The 14,291-nt window shown below is 46.7% G+C and overlaps 1 protein-coding gene across 1 annotated transcript in view; it reads left to right on the top strand.

Moving 5' to 3' along the window:
* Window positions 1–14,291, top strand: part of LOC139583363 (laminin subunit alpha-1-like) — a 109,209-nt gene that overhangs the window by 80,094 nt on the left and 14,824 nt on the right. The window contains exons 31-41 of the mRNA XM_071414351.1: window positions 6,392–6,534; window positions 6,687–6,897; window positions 7,053–7,209; window positions 7,556–7,766; window positions 8,090–8,206; window positions 8,438–8,601; window positions 8,988–9,126; window positions 10,409–10,511; window positions 12,259–12,375; window positions 12,746–12,928; window positions 13,568–13,722. Of these exons, the coding sequence (XP_071270452.1) occupies window positions 6,392–6,534; window positions 6,687–6,897; window positions 7,053–7,209; window positions 7,556–7,766; window positions 8,090–8,206; window positions 8,438–8,601; window positions 8,988–9,126; window positions 10,409–10,511; window positions 12,259–12,375; window positions 12,746–12,928; window positions 13,568–13,722 (1,700 nt within the window). The remainder of the gene's footprint in view (window positions 1–6,391; window positions 6,535–6,686; window positions 6,898–7,052; window positions 7,210–7,555; window positions 7,767–8,089; window positions 8,207–8,437; window positions 8,602–8,987; window positions 9,127–10,408; window positions 10,512–12,258; window positions 12,376–12,745; window positions 12,929–13,567; window positions 13,723–14,291) is intronic.

The following is a 14,291-nucleotide window of genomic DNA, read 5'->3' as shown; positions in this document are numbered from 1 at the left end:
GCCTGGAGGATAGGGGACATAGAGAATCAAAGGATGCAGAAAGGGAGGAGAGGAGGGTTGAGGAGGCAGAATCAGGAGATAGGTTGGAGAAGGTTTGAGCAGAGGGAAGAGATGATAGGATGGAAGAGGAGAGGGTAGCGGGGGAGAGAGAGCGAAGGTTGGGACGGCGCGATACCATCCGAGTAGGGGCAGTGTGGGAAGTGTTGGATGAGAGCGAGAGGGAAAAGGATACAAGGTAGTGGTCGGAGACTTGGAGGGGAGTTGCAATGAGGTTAGTGGAAGAACAGCATCTAGTAAAGATGAGGTCGAGCGTATTGCCTGCCTTGTGAGTAGGGGGGGAAGGTGAGAGGGTGAGGTCAAAAGAGGAGAGGAGTGGAAAGAAGGAGGCAGAGAGGAATGAGTCAAAGGTAGACGTGGGGAGGTTAAAGTCGCCCAGAACTGTGAGAGGTGAGCCGTCCTCAGGAAAGGAGCTTATCAAGGCATCAAGCTCATTGATGAACTCTCCGAGGGAACCTGGAGGGCGATAAATGATAAGGATGTTAAGCTTGAAAGGGCTGGTAACTGTGACAGCATGGAATTCAAAGGAGGCGATAGACAGATGGGTAAGGGGAGAAAGAGAGAATGACCACTTGGGAGAGATGAGGATCCCGGTGCCACCACCCCGCTGACCAGAAGCTCTCGGGGTGTGCGAGAACACGTGGGCGGACGAAGAGAGAGCAGTAGGAGTAGCAGTGTTATCTGTGGTGATCCATGTTTCCGTCAGTGCCAAGAAGTCGAGGGACTGGAGGGAGGCATAGGCTGAGATGAACTCTGCCTTGTTGGCCGCAGATCGGCAGTTCCAGAGGCTACCGGAGACCTGGAACTCCACGTGGGTCGTGCGTGCTGGGACCACCAGATTAGGGTGGCCGCGGCCACGCGGTGTGGAGCGTTTGTATGGTCTGTGCAGAGAGGAGAGAACAGGGATAGACAGACACATAGTTGACAGGCTACAGAAGAGACTAAGCTAATGCAAAGGAGATTGGAATGACAAGTGGACTACGCGTCTCGAATGTTCAGAAAGTTAAGCTTACGTAGCAAGAATCTTATTGACTAGAATGATTAAGATGATACAGTACTGCTGAAGTAGGCTAGCTGGCAGTGGCTGCGTTGTTGACTTTGTAGGCTAGCTGGCAGTGGCTGCGTTGTTGACACTACACTAATCAAGTCGTTCCGTTGAGTGTAATAGTTTCTACAGTGCTGCTATTCGGGGGCTAGCTGGCTAGCTAGCAGTGTTGATTACGTTACGTTGCGTTAAAAGAACGACAGTAGCTGGCTAGCTAACCTAGAAAATCGCTCTAGACTACACAATTATCTTTGATACAAAGACGGCTATGTAGCTAGCTGTGTAGCTAGCTACGATCAAACAAATCCAACCGTTGTACTGTAATGAAATGAAATGAAAATGTGATACTACCTGTGGAACGAAGCGGAATGCGACCGGGTTGTTGAGTGCGGAAGTTCTATTCGGTAGACGTTGGCTAGCTGTTGGCTAGCTAGCAGTGTCTCCTATGTTAAGGACGACAAATAGCTGGCTAGCTAACCTCGGTAAATTTAAGATAATCACTCTAAAACTACACACTCTAAACTACACAATTATCTTGGATACGAAGACAGCAAAGACAACTATGTAGCTAGCTAACACTACACTAATCAAGTCGTTCAGTTGAGTGTAATAGTTGCTACAGTGCTGCTATTCGGTAGACGGTGGACGTTTGCTAGCTGGCTAGCTGCTGGGCAGATAGCAGTGTAGACTGCGTTAGGACGACGTAATACGATAATTACGCAATTATTTTTGATACAAAGACGGCTATGTAGCTAGCTAAGAAGAAATTGCTAAGATTAGACAAATCAAACCGTTGTACTATAATTGAATGTAATGAAATGTAATGAAAAGTTATACTACCTGCGGACCAAAGCGCAAATGCGACCGCTCGCTCCAACCCGGAAGTGAAGCGTACAAATGGCTGTCTAGGAGGCGTTTGAGCACTTGTCTGACATGCTTAGTGTGTTCTTGAAGGGAGCTCGAAAAGATGAGGATGTCATCCAAGTAAACAAACACGAAAATGTTAAGCATATCCCTAAGCACATCGTTTATGAGCGCTTGGAACACAGCCGGGGCGTTGGTCAGGCCGAAGGGCATCACCAAGTATTCGTAGTGACCAGTAGGCGTGTTGAAAGCGGTCTTCCACTCGTCACCGGGTTTGATCCGCACAAGATGGTATGCGTTCCGTAGGTCAAGCTTAGTGAAGACCACTGCTTCCTGGAGCAGCTCAAAGGCTGTGGCCATAAGGGGTAGCGGGTAGCGGTTACGAACGGTTATGGCATTAAGTCCCCGGTAGTCGATGCAAGGACGTAATCCACCGTCTTTTTTGGCCACAAAGAAAAACCCTGCTCCCGCCGGCGAGGTGGATGGACGCATGAGGCCTGCTGCCAGAGCGTCCTTGATGTAGGTATCCATAGCCGCTCGTTCGGGAGGAGATAGGGAAAAGATCCGACCCCTGGGAGGGGAGGTCCCCGGAAACAGCTTGATGGTGCAATCGTAAGGTCGATGGGGTGGTAGTCTGGTGGCCCTCTGTTTGCTAAATACCGGTTTGAGGTCATGGTAACACTCGGGAACTCGGGACAGGTCGATGGATTCTAGAGACTCGGGAGGGTAACTCGGGAAGATACAAGTGGCTTGGCACGTAGGTCCCCACTGCTTGATAGTGCCCACAGACCAGTCAATGTGAGGGTTATGGCTGTGAAGCCAGGGGTATCCAAGGACGAGAGGGAACTCGGAACAGGAGATCAGATGAAAGTTCATCACTTCCTGGTGTTGGGAAACTGAAAGTCGCAAGGGGGTAGTGGCACGAGTGACAAGTCCAGATCCCAAAGGGCTTCTATCCAACGTAGTAACCCTTATGGGGTCACTTAGAGGTTCAGAGGGAACGCCATTCTCCTTCGCCCAGACCCCATCCATGAAGTTACCTGCGGCTCCAGAGTCTACCAAGGCTTGAAGAGGAAACTCGTGGTCGTCCCAGGAAAGGGTAACTGGAATGAGCAGGCGGGAGTTGGATGGATGGGAGGAGGTTATGTTTCCCGTTACAGTCCTCCCAGGCCTGCACGGGAGAGTGCGTTTTCCCTGGAGCCCGGGACACGTGGAGAGGAAATGGCCCGGTTTGCCGCAATATAGACAGCATCGCTCCCTTATCCGGCGGTCTCTCTCAGCCTGGGAGATGCGTCCAACCTGCATGGGTTCCGGTGGAGTCAGCGAGGATAAAGGTGGAGACTCGGAGCTGGGACCGATAGGAGCTAGGGTGAGAGATCTGCGGTTGAGCTCTCTCTCTCTCAGACGCTGGTCTATGCGTGAAGCCAACTTGATCAGGGACTCGAGGTTGTCCGGTGGTTCCCGAGTGGCCAGTTCATCTTGGATGGTGTCGGAAAGACCCTTCAAAAAGCACACTGTGAGCGCCTCGTCGTTCCAGCCACTCGCTGCTGCCACCGTGCGGAACTGGATGGCATAGTCCGTCACGCTGCGCCGACCTTGGCTGAGAGTCAGGAGCTGTTTGGCTGAGTCAGGACCGCTGGTGGGATCTTGAAACACTCGCTTGAATTCTTCAGCAAAGGTAGAGTAGCTGGCACAGCAGGGACTTTGGGCCTCCCACACAGCAGTAGCCCAGGCTAGGGCTTTTTCTGACAGCAGGGTGATGATATATACTATCTTGGACCGGTCGGTGGGAAACGACGAGGGTTGCAGCTCGAAGGAGAGAGAACATTGGGTGAAAAACCCCTTACAAACACTCGGATCACCTGAGAACCGTTGGGGAGGCGGCAGACGAGGTTCAGCCAGGGAGTGAACTGCCACGGGCACTTGAATCTGATGAACTGGAGCAGAAGCGGTTGCAGGGGAAAGTTGATCAGAAATCTGTTTTATGGAAGTCATCATCTCCGACAGAAGTTGAGAATGTCCAGCCAGTAAGGCCTCTTGCTGGACCAGAGCAGCTTCGTGACGTTGGACAGTCCCCTCGTGGTGGGACAGCATGGGAAAAAAGTCCTGGGTACTGGCTGCCTCTGGGTTCATATTAATGGCTCAGTGTTTCTGTCAGGACCCGGTGCGTGAAACAGTCACTAATAATCGGCAGAACCCAGAAGATGAGGCAGACACAGCAGTACTAGAGATGGTGGTTTAATTAAAGAACAAGATCTTCAGGCAAAGAATCTAAATCCACAAAGTCCAAAATACAGCCAAGAGGCAAAAAAGGGATATCTTCCAAAATACAAAGAAAATCCACAAAGTGGTAAGAACAGCAAGGGAAAAAACAAACCTCAAAAGACTAATCCAAAACACTCAAGAACAAAACCAGAGAACCTCTGGAAAATCCAACAAGAGAAAAATATATGTTCACAACAAGGCTTGGGCTGGGGCTGGGTGCTAACATACAAACACTGAGCAAAGAACTGAGGAACACACAGGGTTTAAATACTAACAAGGGAACGACACACAGGTGCAATCAATAAAAGAGCAAGGAAAAAACAAAAGGTTCAAAAAAGGTGCAATGGGGACATCTAGTGACACAAACCAGAACAGTCCTGGCCAAAACCTGACAAGCTTGAACTATTATTAATCATTATAAAGAGACATGAGGGGAGCCATAATGAAGCTTGGGAGGGGTTGGGTGCAGGGAACACGGTCACATGTGGCTGTACTGATAAGAGGAGGAACCGTTTAAGGCCCATATCACTCAGCTCCCTGATCAGAAAAAATGATGCACTGTTTAGCGATGAGGAGGAGACTCCACCCAAAGTGGGGTATGTATACCACCACGACTGAAGCCATGTCTTTGTCTAATGTAGCTGTATTGACCCTCTGGGAAGAATAAACTTGGTTTAAGCTTTCACAGTGTCAGTTGAGTTCCTACTCTAATAATAGAACCTAACACATTGATCATCCTTTAGATGTATGTACAACTTGATTGGAGTCCACCTGTGGTAAATTCAATTGACTGGACATGATTTGGAAAGGCACACACCTATCTATATAAGGTCCCACATTTGAGAGTGCATGTCAGAGCAAAAAGCAAGCCATGAGGTTGAAGGAACTGTCCGTAGAGCTCCAAGACAGGATGGTGTCAAGGCACAGATCTGGGGAAGGGTACCAAAACATTTCTGCAGCCTTGAAGGTCCCCAAGAACACAGTGGCCTCCATTATTCTATAATAATTTGGAACCACCAAGACTCTTCCTAGAGCTGGCCACTCGGCCAAACTGAGCAATCGGGGAAGAAGGGACATGGTCAGGAAGGTGACTGAAAACCTGATGGTCACTCTGACAGAGCTCCAGAGTTCCTCTGTGGAGATGGGAGAACCTTCCAGAAGGACAACCTTCTATGCAGCACTCCACCAATCGGGCATTTCTGGTAGAGTGGCCAGACAGAAGCCACTCCTCGGTAAAAGGCACATGACAGCCTGCTTGGAGTTTGCCAAAAGACACCTAAAGGACTCTCAGACCATGAGAAACAAGATTCTCTGGTCTGATGAATCCAAGATTGAACTCTTTGGCCTGAATGCCAAGCGTTACGTCTGGAGGAAACCTGGCACCATCCCTACAATGAAGCATGGTGGTGGCAGCATCATGCTAATGGTTTGGTTTTCAGCGGCAGGGACTGAGAGACTAGTCAGTATCGAGGGAAAGATGAACGGAGCAAGGTACAGCGAGATCCTTGATGAAAACCACAGACTGGGGTGAATGTTCACGTTCCATCAGGACAACGACCATTCAGCGCAGGAGTGGCTTCGGGACAAGTGTCTGAATGTCTGAGTGGCCTAGCCAGAGCCCGGACTTGAACCCGATCAAACATCTCTGGAGAGACCTGAAAATAGCTGTGCAGCAACGCTCCCCATCCAACCTGACAGGGCTTGAGACAATCTGCAGAGAAGAATGGGAGGAACTCCCCAATGTCAGGTGTGCCAAGCTTGTAGCGTCATACCCAAGAAGACTCAAGGCTGTAATCGCTGCCAAAGGTGCTCCAACAAAGTACTGAGTAAAGGGTCTGAATACTTATGTAAATGTGATATTTATTTTGAATACATTTGAAGACAAATCTAAAAACGTGTTTTTGCTTTGTCATTACGGGGTATTCTGTGTAGATTGATGAAGTGGGAAAGAAACTGTTTAATCCATTTTAGAATAAGGCTGTAACATAACAAAATGTGGAAAATGTCAAGGGGTCGGAATACTTTTTGAATGCACTGTACTTAGATGCTTATAAGGGCATGTCTGCACACACGTACATGCACTCACAATCACGTGCTCACTCACTCACAGACAAATAACTGCAACTTTAGAATATGTCCTTGCTCTCCCCCCTCCCTCAGTGTGTGATGATGAGTGTACCAGGGTGCTCCTGGATGACCTGGATGCAGTAGAGCGCTCCTTCCTGTCTGTCAACCTGACCGGGGTCATCCTGTCACCCTACAGCACACTGGTCAACTTGGAGAACGACACGCAAGAGGTCAAGGTAAAAGAGGAGTCATATTATACCTCTCTGTCCAGCAGGTTTTGAAATCATCTTTTGAATCCCCTGTCTCCTGCCTTGTCTTAAGTTAAGAAGTACACATTCAGTGAGAGAAAGACTGTTGTAAAACACTTATGTCGTCATTTCTCTCCTAGACTCTGATGTCTTCGAATAGGAGCCCATCTTATCACCTGACCAGGGATGAGGAGGACATGACAAATCTCACCCAGGACATAGATGGACTGCTACAGAAGGCTATGGGTGTGTCTGCTGATGGAGAGGAAGTGGCCCGGTCCACAGAGAACAGCGTTACCCAGGGGGCCGAGCTTCTGGAGTACATCAACACCATTCGGACTGCTATACAAGGTGCTGCCACAGGACATCATGCTATATGAAAATGGTTCCATTGCTAATGGGGTCAAAAAGTATCCTTGTTTCCTTGTTGATGCTGCCTACTGTTTTCATTTATGTTTACAAAAGCTGTTAACCTGTAAGCCCTTCCCTCTCTGTGATTGGCTCAGCCCTGGCGGAGCAAGCTGGCCGTCTGAACAGGACAGACAACGTGGAGATGAACGAGGCTAAGAGCAGACAGCTAATGAAGCAGGTGGCGGCCATGTTGGAAACAATCAGAGTGGTCGACCTAGCCCAGGCCAACGCCAGCGTCTCGACAGAACTCTGGTTGGTTAGCCGTATAAGGTGGCGATTTTATGTAGGCTACCCTCTCTGGATTCAGTCCCATACAACCACCAGCTATCTGCACTCAGAAGTCAACTGTTAATACTACTTAAGTAGAAAAGCTCTGTAGAGTCTAAGTAACACTGTTCCTTGTTATACTACAGTGATTGAGTGTACTGTAACACTGCTCTGGGCTCTGTTGGTGTAGTCAAGTTGTATTACAGTGTAGTTACTAGACTATAGTACATGAATGTGTATTGCTGACTAACCCTGTGTTATGTGTGTACTATAGTTGAAGTGACTGTAGTGTACTGTATTCTAACCCTCCTGTGTGTTATGTGAACTGCAGGGCTGCCGAGGCTCTCCTCCAGAGGGTGCAGAAGGACCTCCAGGAGCCCCAGGGAGTGATAGAGTTCCAGACCCTCAACATCTCCAGTAGTCTGACCCAACACCACCAGCAGCTAGTGGGCACCCAGGCCCTTCTGAACACTGCCAGGGAGAACAACAACCACATACACACCCTGCTGGGCAGCATCAACACCAATCTGCCACAGTACCAGGTCAGGACACTCACATTACTCAAGTACTTTACATGTAGTACAGTTTGTCATTACTGTTGACATGTGCCGAAGGCATAATCATATCTGGTCATTTTTAGTCACATATAAGCATATAATTGTAATTGTTATTGAGAACTTGTTCTCAACTTGCCTACCTGGTTAAATAAAGGTGAAATAAAATAAATAAAATATAAATGTCAAATGTAGGTTGGTGAAGTTAATTTATTTAGAATTTCACTCATTTTCAAACATCTTAGCTATATAGGGACTATACAGTTTTCCAATTGAAGTATTTAGACGGTGTTGTCTCTGCGTGTGTGTAGGGTCTGAAGCAGAATGTGAGCCGGCTGAACCAGACAGCAGAAACCCAACTGGAGGAGACTCAGGACATCCTGGCTGATGCTGTCAATATAGCAGAGGACATGGGTAACATCACCTCTGTAAGTCAGACCATAACGCCATATTACCACCATATCCATGGCAAATACATGTGTTGTGCGTCAATAACTTTATTTGTTGATTTAAACTTTATATTTCAAGGTCAGTAGAGGTCAGTAGCGATTGTACACATTTTTTAGGAAACCTGGCCAGTGTAAAAAATATATAAATAATTTGGGTACATGCAGTTTAGCTAACAGAATCTAAGTCCATTCTAACTGTTTATTGTAAAGCAACTGGAGGGGGCCAAGGAACAGCTGGAGCAGTGGAACCCCATGTTGAGGAAGCATGTGGATGCTCTGGTGATGGAACTGAGGAAGCAAGAGGCTCTGGAGCTGGTCTACAAGGCTGAGGACCACGCCCAAGAACTTAGCAAGAAGGCCCAGGCTCTGCAGAGGTGTGTGTGTGTGTCCCGGCAGGCAGGCGAGCTGGTGTGTGTGTGTCCCGGCGGGCGGGCGGGCGGGCTGGTGTGTGTGTGTGTGTCCCGGCGGGCGGGGTGGGCTGGTGTGTGTGTGTGCCGGCGGGTGGGCTGGTGTGTGTGTGTGTCCCGGCGGGCTGGTGTGTGTGTGTGCCGGGGGGGGGGCGCTGGTGTGTGTGTGTGTCCCGGCGGGCCGGTGGGTGGGCTGGTGTGTGTGTGTGTCCCGGCGGGCTGGTGTGTGTACCCTTTCAAATGGGTTTTATGGGTATTTCAAAATCCCTCGTCATCACAAACATTAGGTGCTTGAAATAGGACTAAATATCTTTATTTAGTACATCAGCCTCACTTTGTCTTCCTGTATGTAGTTCTCTAGCGGAGGTGATGAATACCACTCTGAAAGCCACCAGTGCAGCGCATGCCAACTCTAACATCAGAGTTAACATCCAGCCTGCAGAGGAGATGGCTAACCGAGCCATCCTGACTGCTGCTACGGCCCTCAACATGGTGAGTCGCCACTCATTTAATGTCCCTTCACTATTAATATCAGATCATGAAATAACTAGACTGGTCCCAGATCTGTTTGGGCTGTCCTGCCAACTCCTATGGCCGAACACCATAAGAGTTGGAGAGACAGCACAAACAGATCTGGGACCAGGCTAGAGAACCTCTCTATTCAAATCAAATCAAACTTTGATGTGCCGAATACAACATGTGTAGACCTTACCGTGAAATGCTTACTTACAAACCCTTAACCAACAATGCAGTTCAAGAAAGAGTAAAGAAAATATTGACCAAATAAACTAAAGTAAAAAATTGTAAAAAGTAACACAATAAGATAACAATAACTAGGCTATATACAGGAGGTACCAATACCGAGTCAATGTGTGTTGTTACAGGTTAGTAATGAGGCTATATACAGGGGGTACCGGTACCAAGTCAATGTGTGTTGTTACAGGTTAGTAATGAGGCTATATACAGGGGGTACCGGTACCAAGTCAATGTGTGTTGTTACAGGTTAGTAATGAGGCTATATACAGGAGGTACCGGTACCAAGTCAATGTGCGGGGGTACAGGTTAATCGAGGTAATTTGTAGATATAGGTAGGGGTAAAGTGACTATGCATAGATAATAAACAGCGATTAACAGCAGTGTAAAAAACAAATGGGGGGGGGGGGGTCAATGTAAACAGTCCGGTGGCTATTTGATTAGTTGTTCAGCAGTCTTATGGCTTGGGGGAAGAAGCTGTTAAGGAGCCTTTTGGTCCTAGACTTGGCGCTCCAATACCGCTTGCCGTGCGGTAGCACAGAGAACAGTCTATAACTTGGGTGACTGGAGTCTTTGGCTATTTCTTTTTAATACACTGGATATGCATTGTGCTGTGGGTCAGAAACCTGAAAACTATGGTGGTGCCGTAAATAACTGTCTCTCTCTCTCTCGCTGTGTGTGTGTGTGTGTGTGTGTGTGTGTGTGTGTGTGTGTGTGTGTGTGTGTGTGTGTGTGTGTGTGTGTGTGTGTGTGTGTGTGTGTGTGTGTGTGTGTGTGTGTGTGTGTGTGTGTGTGTGTGTGTGTGTGTGTGTGTGTGTGTGTGTGTGTGTGTGTGTGTGTGTGTGTGTGTGTGTGTGTGTGTGTGTGTGTGTGTGTGTGTGTGTGTGTGTGTGTGTGTGTGTGTGTGTGTGTGTGTGTGTGTGTGTGTGTGTGTGTGTGTGTGTGTGTGTGTGTGTGTGTGTGTGTGTGTGTGTGTGTGTGTGTGTGTGTGTGTGTGTGTGTGTGTGTGTGTTGACTGTAGACGGTCCAGCAAGAGGTGTCACTTACTGATCTGGGATCTGAGGCTGTGCAGCGTAGTGCTAAGATACTGGCTGAGAGTCTGTCCCTGAACAACAGCACTGGGGGTGAGTTGGAGCACACACACACACACACACACACACACACACACACAGTCTACCAATTCGTCTTGTACCCAACTAACCCATTCAGTGCCATTCAAAATCCTATTTTCTCTAACCCCTAAACCTAGCCCGTACCCTTACCCGAAAACCTAACTATAAACCTAACCTTAACCCTAACTCTAAACCTAACCTTAACCCGTACCCTAACCCAAAAACCTTAACCCTAACTCTAAACCTAACCCGTACCCGTACCCTAACCCTAACCCTAAAACGAACCCTAGCACCTAACCTTAACCTAATTCTAACCCTAACACTAATTATTAACCCTAAACCCCCTCGAAATAGCATTTGACCTTGTGAAGACTAACAAAATGTCCCCAGTTGGTCAAATTTTGGTTTGTTTACTATTCTTGTGGGGACTTCTGGTCAACACAAGTATAGTTAAACACGTCCACACACACACACACACACACACACACACACACACACACACACACAAACACACACTAAAGTGCAGCATTCAGAAAGTATTCAGACCCCTTGACTTTATCCACATTTTGTCACATTTCAGCCTTATTCTAAAATGGGTTCAATAGTTTTTTTCCCTCATCCATCTACACAGAATACCCCATAATAACAAAGCAAAAACAGGTTTTTAGAAAGTTGTGCATCATTGTCCTGTTTGAAGGTGAACCTTCGCTCCAGTCTGATGTCCTGAGCGCTCTGGAGCAGGTTTTCAATAAGGATCTCTCTATACATTACTCCGTTCATCTTTGCCTCAATCCTGACTAGTCTCCCAGTCCCTGCCGCTGAAAAAACATCACCACTACATGATGCCACCACCACCATGCTTCACCGTAGGGATGGTGCCAGGTTTCCTCCAGATGTGACGCTTGGTATTCAGGTTAAAGAGTTGAATCTTGGTTTCATCAGACCAGAGAATCTTGTTTCTCATAGTCTGAGAGTCCTTTAGGTGCCTTTTGTCAAACTCCAAGCGGGCTCTCATGTACCTTTTACTGAGCAGTGTCTTCCGTCTGGCCACTTTGCCATAAAGGCCTGATTGGTGGAGTGCTGCATAGATGGTTGTCCTTCTGGAAGGTTCTCCCATCTCTACAGAGGAACTCTGGAGCTCTGTCAGAGTGGCCATCAGGATCTTAGTCACCTCCCTGACCAAGGCACTTCTTCCCTGATTGCTCAGTTTGGCCGGGCGGACAGCTCTCAGAAGAGTCTTGGTGGTTCCAAACTTCTTCCATTTAAGAATGATGGAGGCCACTGTGTACTTGGGGACCTTTACATCTACGGACAATTCCTTCGACCTCATGGCTTGGTTTTTGCTCTGACATGCACAGTCATCTGTGGGACCTTATATAGACAGTTGTGTGCCTTTCCAAATCATGTCCAATCAATTAAATTTACCACAGGTGGACTCCGATCAAGTTGTAGAAACATCTCGAGGATGATCAATGGAAACAGGATGCAACTGAGCTCAATTTCGAGTCTCATAGCAAAGGGTCTAAATATTTATTAAAATAACATATTTCTGTTTTAAATTTGTATACATTTATAAACATTTCGAAAAACCTGTTTTCACTTTGTCATTATGGGGTATTGTGTGTAGATTGATGACATTTTTTAAATTCATTTTAGTATAAGGCTGTAACGTAACAAAATGTGGAAAGGGTTAAGGGGTTTAAATATTTTCCGAATGCACTGTATTGTAGTAAAAGTGACATGTCTCTGTCTCTCCTAGGTCTCCTCGCTAACATCCGTGATGTGACAGACAGAATGGCATTGTTGATAAATCATCTCCATAACAGCAGCAGACTGACCCCAGAGCCAGCCTTCCTGCTCCATAGCCTGCCCAACGGTGAGTGGTACTGCCAACTGATGCCCTAATAATTGTCCTTTTATGTGTAATTTCTCCTACATCACACTCTAGTACTTTCATGATCTCTTCCCAGTGTTAAGTCATAAAAACAACATTCAACAATGCTACATTAAAACCAACAATAACACAAGGTTGTACTTTACAACTTTCTGAGCTGTTTTTTCTCACTTGAAAAATGTCTGAACCACTGGATGAAAATAGTAGATATCAACTAATGATTATCACATAAGTCATATGTTGAACACTTCATCATAGACTCAAAGACACCCTAAACAGTGGGACAACAGAGAACAGCATGAAATGTGGTACCTCAGTACATCACTCACATTGACTGTGCTGCCCCCTGTAGGCACCAGTGAGCAGGTGCTGGAGGCCAAAGAGCAGGCTGCCATGGCCAACTCCTCCCTGCAGAGGGCACTGGAGCGCCTGGAGGAGCTCAGGGTCAGACTGGAGGAGTCCAGCAAGGCAGTGGCCCAGGCCAAAACCAGCGTCTCCAAAACCAACCAGCTGTTCTCTGACTCACACTCCACCGGTGAGGCTAACATATTATTCTGACAACCAAATATGATTCTAGCTAGATTATAGCTAGCAACTTTGTCATGCCAGTGTTTTCTACAGTGTTTTTCACCTTTGATTTCAACCTTTCCACAATAAATCTAGAATCCGAAGTTGAAAGCAAAAACCATGCCTCTATTTTGGTAAAAATCTGAAGGAGGGGGCTTTAGAAAGGTAACCACAGGTCAAATTCATAGACAGAGCTATGGATGCAAGGACTGACCATCCATGATATACAGTGTTTGTTTACATTTATAAATGTTGTTTACAAACATTGGAGTAAAACAAGATGATAGTTAGCGATCTGATGGGGTGTGACATTTGAACTAAGCTCAGGAGGCATTTACAAGTTATATTCTTCAAGATTCAATGGGTACAAAATCATTCATTTATAAGTCCAAAAATTGATGTAGCATCTAAGGACTCTAGCTTTCAACCACACCACATTAGAAGCCAAGTAGTGTCCCAAATACCTGTTTAATGTTAGTCAAATGTTATTACCATGTTATCGTGACATATCAATTACAGGCTCATTTCTAGAGATATTATGTGACTGACATAGATGAGTAAGATGACATTAGCATTACTAACCTGTCCTATCTGTTGCCCCTCTTAGCCAGGACAGCTGAGTCTAAGCTGAAGGAGGCAGAGAGTCGTACCGAGAGGCTGTATGACCGTCTTAAACCCCTGAAGATCCTGGGGGAAAACCTGAGCAGAAACCTGTCTGAGATCAGAGAGATGATCAACCAGGCCCGTAAACAGGCTGCCTCGGTTAGTCACTGCTGCTGGACTACACACACAGACACACACACACACTGTACATCTGGGATCATCAACTAGAGGAGCGGGTCTCGCATACATTTGAATGCAATCACGTGTCTCAGATTTCCAAAATTACAATAACGTGTCTCAGATTTCCAAAATTACAATAACGTGTCTCAGATTTCCAAAATTACAATAACGTGTCTCAGATTTCCAAAATTACAATCACGTGTCTCAGATTTCCAAAATTACAATCACGTGTCTCAGATTTCCAAAATTTCAATCACGTGTCTCAGATTTCCAAAATTACAATAACGTGTCTCAGATTTCCAAAATTACAATAACGTGTCTCAGATTTCCAAAATGACAATAACGTGTCTCAGATTTCCAAAATTACAATAACGTGTCTCAGATTTCCAAAATGACAATCACTTGGTGCTGATTTCCTGGTGTCCAACTATTTGGTTTTTGCTCAGAGAACTTGGGGTGGCCAAATAGAACCACCACCCCACGGGCCTCCAGTTGCTGTACATGGAACCCTGCTGTACATGGACCAACCCACTCTGTCCTCAACTGAC

Source organism: Salvelinus alpinus, chromosome 8 (genome assembly GCF_045679555.1).
Source record: "Salvelinus alpinus chromosome 8, SLU_Salpinus.1, whole genome shotgun sequence".
Taxonomy (NCBI): domain Eukaryota; kingdom Metazoa; phylum Chordata; class Actinopteri; order Salmoniformes; family Salmonidae; genus Salvelinus; species Salvelinus alpinus.
Note: the sequence above shows the minus strand (reverse complement) of the source record. Positions and strands in the feature narration are given on the sequence as shown.